Source organism: Aulonocara sp. 'chitande type north' Nkhata Bay, linkage group LG8 (assembly GCF_057382095.1).
Source record: "Aulonocara sp. 'chitande type north' Nkhata Bay isolate Kocher_YH1m ecotype deep benthic linkage group LG8, A_spYH_male_GT1.1, whole genome shotgun sequence".
Taxonomy (NCBI): Eukaryota; Metazoa; Chordata; class Actinopteri; order Cichliformes; family Cichlidae; genus Aulonocara; species Aulonocara sp. 'chitande type north' Nkhata Bay.
In genome coordinates, this window is record NC_141351.1 from 13,231,137 (window position 1) to 13,241,181 (window position 10,045).

The window sequence follows — 10,045 nt, forward strand, 5'->3', positions numbered from 1 at the left end:
GAAGCAGATAAAGGAAAGACGCACCACTCTTTTCATATTTACATATGTTTCAGATATCTTAAAAAAAGAAAAGAAAAAGAAAACAGTTTTTATGCTTAACTGAAGCGACAGTCAGTACATACACATATCCCAGAGGGCACAGTCTCACTTTGCTGTGGAAAAGTCCTCCCATTTCTCACGGAGTTATCCAGGAAACCTTAGCACGTGGGCAAAAAAGCCTCTAGGCCTCGACAAACTCAGGCATGCTTTGAGTGTCATGACTGCCCGGAACAAACAGCGACAATTTTTATTTTTTTTTAAGCACTGTTTTTCCTGGATTCTGTTGCAGGCGCAGGGCTGCTCCATTCTTCCACAGGTGCTGGAACTTTGTAGATACATCTCATCTGCAGTGCTGGACCAGGTGTTTCGTGGAAGATGACTTTTGAAACATAGGTCTGAAGATACCATGTAGGGAGGAATGGATTATGTTACTGACTTGATGCCTGTGAGACACTAGAAAACACAAGTGAAATCGTACTCCACAACCATTGCTTTTCTTTTTAATCACTCTCTCACAATGTGAAGCCCGTACTATGCGCCTGTGGCACTTTTACTTTAACTGTTGTTTATTCACTGTAGAGTGGACTACTTTTATTCCTCATCCTCGTCTACCAATCCACAGTTTTAAAGTGGCACTACTGATGCGTTCAAGGGCACGTCCTTATTTTTGTGGATCCTGCCCTCTGCCGTCAGAACATAACCGTTACATATGCATGACCGTCTTGCTGTCCCGGTGATGTCATAATGAAGAGACTGATTGTAGCTGAAGCACAAACGCAACTAATAGAGTGGAAACGGAGCCATCTGCTGCTGTGATGAAACATATTTATCCAGATGCTGGATCTCTCCAGATATCTTGCTGGATGACACTGCCTCTTTGGGGCGTTTTTTGCCTTTAATTTGCCAATTTATTCTTTACCTCAAAAACAAAGAGCTACTCTGTTTTAGTTCAGCCTTTTCACACTTCACCTAGCTCGGTGCCTGGCTGAAGAATTACCCTGCAACTGTGCCTAAACCCAAGGCACAAGTCTTTGCTTTTTGCAAGATATGAATTCTACTGTGGTACCAATGCAACTCTGTTATTATGCATGGAAAAACACAGCCCTCACAACTGTGTGTTGTGTGATAAACAAAAGCCACAGTATGAACACACAAGTGTTCACTCAGCCAGGTGCTATTCTGAGCAGTACAGCTACCTGACTCAGTGGTTTGTTGAAAGCTTCTTTGCCCGTGGCCTGGTTTGTACCATTGTCGCCTATTGAGCCGTTAGTGGAGCATCATGGCTAACACCACGGGTGTTTGGACAATAGTTTAAGTAGAAACAAAACCTCTACACAGTTTGGGTGCATTCCGCAAACTTCTGTCATATTTAAATCATTTAATAAGAAGTGATGATCAAGTGCTTTATGAGAGAAAAGACAGGAGGCAGAGGGTAAGACTTATAAATTTAAATAAGATTTATTTTCAAGTTATAATATACTAAAAAGTTATTCATCACTGTGTGGAAATACATACATCTGAGCTTCTGTAAAACATTGCAGAAATAATAATAATAATAATAATAATAATAATAATAATAATAGTATAAAAACAGCTTCAGTAGGTTTTTAAGGCTTGTAGGTCCTGAGACTGTTCACCTTACCAGCTCATGAAAAACAACACATTGTGCTCACACTACCAGCATTCATGCCATTTAAACTAATAATAATAATAATAATAATAAATTCAATGTAAAACCAAAACACACTTAAGAAAATTAACTTGTGGACATTTGATGTGACCGTCACATGCATGAACAACTGACAAATGTCACAGTGCCTTTATTTTCTACTAGTTCCTTAAAAAAAAAACAAAAAAAAAACAGAGTGAGACAGCTAATATGTTTTTTTGAATCAGTAATTAATTTTGGCAATAAAACTGAGTTCTTCTTCTTTACATAATATCTCAGAGCACGGCTGGGATTTACTTCAACCACAGCAAATTCTGTAGATAAAATGCATTTTTATATTGCACACAAAGTTTGTTGCTTTAGTCTTCTACAGCTCACTGTGTCATGTCCTACAGGACCAACATGAGCCAGCTGGACTTCTTATACAACACAAGGAAATAGTTGTCGCATTGCATAGAAGCAACAGTGTGCACACTAACATTTACTGCATAAGTGGAATAATTATAGCAGGAACGGGTGTTGACTGTGCAAGTTGTGCTGCAGACACAGTTCTCCACAAGTTGAAAAAAAAAAAAATCCAGAAAGAGGAGAGTGTGAAAAACAGCAAAGACAGCACCGCAGGATATAGCGTAGCAGTCTAGCACCACTAATTGCTTTCCCTTTCCAGCTGTATTGGACCCAATTAAATTGTGTCAAATACGGGACTGCAGTTGCGAAAATGACCTCACTGGTCGTGCCACTGGGAAACTTGTTGTTAAATGTTAGAAATACCAAAATAATTTCTACCAGATACAAAACATAGAGACAGCTGTGCTGGAGAGCCAGATTTCTAGACATAAATCATACATCAGAGGCAGAAAAAACACTCTTTAAGCGTGAAAGAAAAAAACAAACTACTGCTTTTAGCAGAGAAGCTTTTATATTTGTGCTTTAAAATATTTAAAGTCTCTAGAACTTTTGCTGGAATTTTATAAATCAACTAAAAATCCCAAAACTGCTTTACCAGCTGAACGCCTCTGGACTGAAGATACAATGGATCCACTTATAATCACAGGGCGAGTGCAAACGTCCAGAATCTTAGATGCTAGTATTGAGTTGCTAAGGCTATCATTAAAATAAAACAAAGAAACGAAAAAGAAAAAACCCTACTAGGCCAAAACCAGAACATGTGCCTTTATATAGAAGACTGAGTCTAACTGTTTGCAGATATTCACCTGAGTAATGAGGGGTTGAGCACGGTTATATTAACAAAACTGCACTTCATTGTGCTGTTTTACCTCTCATTATTTAGCTTTACCTCCTTGAAATAAATGAGCAAGATTTCATTGTAAGACACTTGAAGCGATCTTTGTGCGCAGTTGTTTACCAGCTGATTTGCTGAATTATTGTGACAGCTTACTCACACTTGCTCTGCCCTCTGGCAGAGACAAAGCGCAAATGACATCCCACTTCGAGCATCACAGAAAATATATTTTTGAACTGATTATGCACTAATTGCCTGCTAAAATGGCACAAGGTGATGACAGGATCTGACTCTCGTGTTGATAAAGAAATCAGTGCAGCCTATCGCAGGGGTGGGGCTTAGTGTTTTAGCTACAAAATTCTCTTAGCACCCTAATTCTTATTCATTTTCATGTGTATTTGCACAGTTATCTGAGAGTATCTTAGGACATGCTACTGGTTACTGAGCCGCTCTATTAAGGAAAGCTTTCCTACATAAGGCACTTTAAATATTGCACAGTGCACAGCTAGAGGTTGGGCTGCAAAGTTGAAGACAGGGAACCTGGAGAAAAATGCACAGGGAGGACATACAAGTGGTCCACTGACTAGCACTAGGAGTGCTAACCAACATCACACCCTGCTGAGAAATCCCTGAGAAAATAGTACAGCATGACAGTGTTGGAATTTATTGTATTGTTTGTAGTGACTAACTGCATTAAAGTGCTTTTCTTGAGTTTGTGGTTTTTTTGTTGTCATTGTCGATGGCAGAGCGATCATAGTCGTAGTCTTAGCATGAACAGATTCAAACATTTTTCTTTTTTTTGAGTAAAATCATAATAAAAATCTAAATTTGCACACTTTTTAGTACAATATGGTTATGCCATCCTCTCTTTGGCTATTTTATTCAGGTTAAAGTAAAAGGGGAGTAAATGGGATGTCCTTCATTGTATTTATACTGTGTACATATACACACAAGTTCCAGGGATCAGCGTACAGTTTTTAGGAGAAGTCTTTTTTCTCGTTTCTTTAAAAAAACCTAAACCTGTTGATTAATTTAAAAAAAAGATACAAGCATTAAATTGCACAGGTTGACTCTTAGAATCAATGTGTATAGATGCACTGACTTCATTTCTGAATACATCACAAGCCAAAACAGCCCCATATTAGATTGGGTCTGATCTATTTCTGCTTCTAACTCTATAAAGAGCTTAAACTTCCACTCAGGTTTGCATATAAATAACAAGTAAAATAAGAAGTAAATTAAGACCATATGATGGTAAAGAGAAAAAAAAAAATCAATACTTAAACTGACGATACGTCTGCTCATCAGTTCCTACGGGAACTATTATACCACTTCCTTATTGCTACTCCACTGGTGCTCACCGCTATGCACAGCGCTCCGCCGAGGCTCCACCATGTTGGTGCGCGGCTAAAGAAAATGAACTGGTAGATGAACGCCAGCACCACCTCCACAGTTTTCATCAGGGCTACGGGTCCGGCCTTCTCAACCTGCAGAGCCTTTATGAGGAAGGTCTGGCCTGCGATACCCAGGATGGCGATCAACATCAGCAACCAGCGGTCGCGGCCACAGAATGGGATTTTCCATTCACCCAGGACGGATATGGTGATGATGCACTCGATTAACCCGATGACAGCATAGTACCACACGGAGACGTAGTAGTGGACACTCTTGCCCAGCTTGCGAAGAATAACAAATGTACACGCAGCTCCAATTGCTCCTATACATAAATTAACCATTGAGAGAGACACAGAATGAATCAATTAATCTGCAGGATAATAAGAATGAACAAATCCATAAGAACCACTTTAGACTTGAAGGACAGCTAAAGGGTATGTTCGGCTCTATTGCTTCAGAGCTACAAAGCTATTATTAAACTGATAGAATTACTTGAATTAATGAGGTTAAATGTTGTCCTAAACCCGTATGTTTCAGGTTCATCGTGTGACATTTTGGATCACATTATTACTTATTGTTATGTAGTATTAACATCTATGCATTTCTAATCATTCCTGCTGATTCAAAGATTTAAATTTCGAAATGAATGAGTCCATAAAAAGTTTGCCAAACTGTTAGTCAGTGAGAATCCAATATGGGTATCATGCTTTGAAACCTAATGGACCTCTTTTACAGAAACTAATAAGCTGCTACAAAAGAAAGGAGACAGCTTTGAGCCCAGCCACAATTGACTGGAAACAATTTATCACCCATGTTTAGCATTCAGTCGAGCAGCAACGTGCTGGCTCTTAAAAAACATACCATATAAAGCCAACATGGAAGTGCCAAAAATGGCAGTTCCTTGAGTGGCCACTTGAGGCGGACTCTAATAAAAGTCCATCCACACAGACCCCAGTGTAACTTCACTGGTATGAAAACAAACAATTTTCATCAACATGGCCAATTTTTCCCTTCACTTTCATGTTTAAATCACTTCAGGGTTTCTTTTCATGCATTATGCCACTAGAGCATAGGTGTCAAACTCTGGCCCGCGGGCCAAATTTGGCCCGCAGCCTAATTACATTTGGCCCGCGAAGCCATACCAAATTACTATTAGAGCTGGCCTACTGGTATTATACAGCTAATATATATATATATATATCGTTTAGTGTTAGGCTTTGCTTGTTCCATATTCAGTTTTTCAGCAAAACTTGTTCGAGTCCATAACAAAAGATTCATTCTTATATCTGGAGGAAGATTTTTCAATAAATATTAATGTTAGCCCGTGACTTTGTTCCAGTTTTGAATTTTGGCCCACTGTGTATTTGAGTTTGACACCCCTGCACTAGAGAGTGGCATAGGAGGCTCTTGTGTAATTTGGAAAACCTTTTCACTCTGCAACTGAGTGTCAGTAAACAGTAGATGGATAATCCTAAGGTCCAGATACATCTCTTAGGTCTTATGTCAAGTCTTTGCCAAAATGTTTCCTGTTTCATTAGGACGTGACTTTCAGATACTGTTCATCTTATCTACCACATATCCATTTGTCCTCCATTCATTTTGCACTCCACCCTCTCATCCAAATGTGGTTCAGTTCCCCTGGTTGCCATGGTCAACTTGACCATGAGAGCAAACAAAATCCTCAGCAAAATACTCAGTGTAAATGTTTGGATAAATCATATCACCTCCAAATGCAGCAAAAGTCCCCTTGATGTGGTTCGTGTAGTCGCCCTCAATGCCATGAACATTCTCGCCGAAGAGAAATGGCGGTCGGGCAATGAGGATGACTCCGGTGAGGGTAAAAACAGTGAAAACACAGTCCCAGATTGTACATTTCTCCTTCAGGAAGATCCAAGCCAAGAGGGAGGTAAAGACTGGATTACTGGAGGCAGGGTTCAATGAGAGAAAGAGTTAAAAAGGAAAAAAAAAAAAAAGCATGGAAAAAGTGTAAATGTAGCTGATGAATTCAAGGAGGATGCAATGCATCTGTAGTGTTAACATAATCTGAAGTGATCTGTAATAAATGAGCTTTGAAGCAGCTCTCACCTGAATGTGATAACGGTGGCATCTGCCAGCGGCATCAGCTGAACTGCATAGAAGAGCAGGATCATGGCATTGGAACCAAGGAAACCCCGAAGCATCAAAACTAAACGTTTATCTCTGGGACCAAGAAAACCTGTCCTGGAGGAGCACAGATATGAGGATGATGGATGAAGGGATGGCTGAATGGAAGGATGACTACAATGACTGATAGAGGAAGTAATAAACTGAAATTTCAGGGAGGGACAGATGGAGAAAATGCAAGTACCGTAGGGAGTTAAGGGATGACAAATTAGTGGATGGCTAAGGAAAATGATACATTTAGGTAATGTGGGAATGACAGTGATGGATGCATGAGTGGATGCTGCTGAAAACAGGGAAGAGAGACAGATCTGTAAATGATAAATCAAAGTTAAAATGTATGTGGAGGATGAACAGAAGGATGGGTGAGAAGGTTCAATGCCTTTTTTAAGTTATATTTCTCAGTATTAAAGGAATCAAGCCAAGCTAGTGGAATAAATTGACAGGGGGAAAAAAAGAATTCAATTTTATTTATACGCCTCCAAATAACAACAACAGTTGCCTCAAGGCACTATATATTGTAAGGTACCCTACAATAATACATACAGAGAAAAACCCAACAATCATATGACTCCCTATGAGCAAGCACTGTTCCTGTTAAAACTCCCTTTTAACAGGAAGAAACCTACGGCAGGACCAGGCAGTCATCTGCCGTGACTGGTTGGGGTGAGAGGAGGAAGACAGGACAAAAGATATGCTGTGGAAGAGAGCCAGAGATTAATAACAAGTATGGGCACAAGCTAGATTTACTCTTTCCCCAAAGGGAGGGAGCATTTAATCGTTTCTGTTTGTCTGTCTGTCTATTAGTAGTCTAGGGTCCACAGTTTTTAAGATATCAGTTTCAAATTTTCTCTGATGACAGACACCAATAACTGCTTGAGATTAATTCCCTTTGGCCAAAAATCGGGCCAAGGTTAAGGTAACACCAAATGTGAAAAAAATCTGTTTGATTATATTTTGTTTGCCTGTTGGCATATTAGTCTATGTATGTGTAAAAATTACACCTCAAGTGGTTTGTTTAATATACTTGACTATACTTAAGCTCTGATTATGAAATGGGGAGTTAATTTTAGGTGGCTATATAACTTGATGTGGGAGTATTATTCAAAACCCTTTCCCACACTGAATTTAAATGCACATTTTTCCATCAACAACAGTGAGGGGAATAAAACAAATCTCTAACAATATTTTGTAAACCTCATGTTTGGACCGTGAAGTCAGTAAATCTGGTTAAAGGCGATAAAATGACAGATAAATTACAGGTGAGGATATGCGCCATCTCTTTGACTGTATCCTATTATAATCTGCTCAAACCAAAAAGATTGTTGGTTTGAAAATGTACAAACAAATACTGGTCTTAATTATTTCATATAGTATACAGCGTGTGTAAATCTTAAACCAGCTATTGTGCTTACTTGTGATAGATGATTACTGGTGCGACAAACAGCATCTGAAAGAAGCATCGTATGGCACTGATCTCTATAGCATGAATTCCCTCTATAGTTTTCACCAAGAGGTTGATGATGGAGAAGAAAACTGTGGACAGGAAAGCATAGAACAAGCCAAGACCTGGGCATCTATTTGGTTTCTCTGGGCCTGTGGAAAAAGAGAAAAGAAGGCATTAGTTTAAGTAAGTCTTAAGACAAAAGAATGTAAGAGAAGGGCCATGAGAGGAAAATCACTTACATTTTTAATTATAAAAATGTATTATGTTGTTCTTAATACAGCACTCCATATTGGATGGCGAAGCGAGGAGCAGAATATGTTATTGAACCCCATGTGGCCTGGGTAATTCAGCTGCAAAGATCACAAACAAAAGATATGCCAAATTGTGGGCTGTGGTGTTTGCAAACCCTGACTGTGAAACAACTGATACGTGTGCAGGGATAGACTTTCAGCCCGAGGTTAAACAAGTATTTTTATTTGTACTCACCAGTCTGTTTGCTTTCCAAACTTTGTACCAATCCACAGGCGAGGAAGAAGATTGACAATGTTTAGTCACAGTAAAGCAGTACTGTAAGACTTGTTGTCATAGAATCATTTTATGTTAGGAATTTTCTTTGATTTTAACTACATAATAGTTTAATTACATACTTTAAGTCAACCTCTGTAGAAACTTAAGTGTACAGCTGGACCAGATGGGAGTTCAATTTTATACCCTGTGCTGTTCTACCCTAGCAATTATGCATCAAATACAAAAGTAACCAAAAAGTAATAAACTAAAACTGGTATGTAAAGGTCCTGAGGAAATGTCTTACTTCCTTGTCAATTTCTAATATAAACCCCCTTCTTCCTTGTACAGGATTATACCAGAGGGAAGACAGGACCAAGCCCTATACAAGTTAAACTAGTTTTAGAAAATTGACATCAGCAGCCATATGTATAAACCACCTCCTGTTTAAAAATAGGCACGTTTTTGGTTAGTTTTTTTTCTTTTGGAAAAGTGCACAGTCATGCATCCGTTTTATAGCACGATGGAAAATGTTAAGCTGGCTTATGAAACAACTGAGCCACCAGCTTCACCAGTCAACTAGGTTCACTACTGGGCAGAATCACTGTAAGGGGAACATTTTTCTTAATCATATTTTAAGTATAATTTGGTGTACAACTTTATTTAACATTACCGTTTTATTCTGAAATAAATAACATACAATGAAAATGGGCTGTTTTAACGGATGTTTTATTATCAAATACCCCCCCCCCCTCCCAAAAAAAAGATGTTATAAGTTTATATAAAAATTGCGCGTAATCCAATTTGACTGTATTACAGTGTATAGGCCAATAGCATACACGTGATATCGCCGCTATCACCGATACGTGACGTTGAACGATTGTATAACGTGGTGCTACGCAGGAAGTCACTGTTTGTGTATTAGTATATTATTTATTCACACGACGAAGTTTATCTGCAGGAGAAAGTCGTAAAAACGGGGGATGCTGACTACTTTATGCTAACTGTAAGTGCATGCGCGTGCGCTTCTACCTTCTGGGGATGGGGACTTGTTTCTGACGCAAAACGCCGGTGGGCACGACGTTTTCTCCTCGCCGCTGCTTTCCAGTGAATTTCCTCTTGCGCCCTCCAGTTGCTCATCATCATCATCTTCTTCTTCATCATACTCGCACGAAGCTCGGCCCTTGCTCCGCAGATGAATCCTCTCTGGTGCCCGGTCGTTTGTGCCGGGCTCTTGTCGGTCGTAGGCGCTGTTTTTGTCATGGCTGTCATCTTTGTAAAACGCCACCGTAACGTCGTCCTCTACGGATAAAGCCCGCTCGTGCGTGCAGTGGTTACAGTCTGCCATGCTAAGATGCGACGGCTGAGCGGTAGCATGCCTCAGTGAGAGTACCGCGCGACTTCCCCGGTGTCCTGAGTGACTGAGAAGACGAGGTTAATGAGTAATCTTATCTCAGGGGGCAGGTTGCTAACGACTGTGCGGTGTTCAGTTTAGCCACAGGGGGGCAGAAGTGGACTCAAACCAAGTCTCCTACCTAGGCAACTAAAATGTTCCTAAAAGTCCATGCCCATTTCATACACTTACATT

The 10,045-nt window shown here is 39.7% G+C and overlaps 1 protein-coding gene across 1 annotated transcript; it reads right to left on the reverse strand.

The window, feature by feature from the left end:
* Window positions 1-1,472: 1,472 nt before the first annotated feature.
* slc35g1 (solute carrier family 35 member G1) lies at window positions 1,473-9,935 on the reverse strand. The gene is made up of 5 exons (XM_086303650.1): window positions 9,490-9,935; window positions 7,922-8,102; window positions 6,432-6,566; window positions 6,071-6,267; window positions 1,473-4,668 (listed from the first exon to the last, which is right to left on the reverse strand). Exons 1-5 carry the CDS (start codon window positions 9,803-9,805, stop codon window positions 4,256-4,258), a joined length of 1,242 nt encoding a protein of 413 aa, XP_086159776.1. The 5' UTR covers window positions 9,806-9,935; the 3' UTR covers window positions 1,473-4,255.
* Window positions 9,936-10,045: the final 110 nt, after the last annotated feature.

What these genes read in the sequence shown, in the direction of transcription:
- slc35g1 (XM_086303650.1), bottom strand. Translation starts at nt 9,805, where the DNA reads ATGGCAGACTGTAACCACTGCACGCACGAGCGGGCTTTATCCGTAGAG. An exon ending in CCAGTAATCATCTATCACAA is followed by an intron (nt 6,567 to 7,921) that starts GTAAGCACAATA and finishes GTGCTCCTCCAG; the next exon opens with GACAGGTTTTCTTGGTCCCA. An exon ending in GCCACCGTTATCACATTCAG is followed by an intron (nt 6,268 to 6,431) that starts GTGAGAGCTGCT and finishes CCCTGCCTCCAG; the next exon opens with TAATCCAGTCTTTACCTCCC.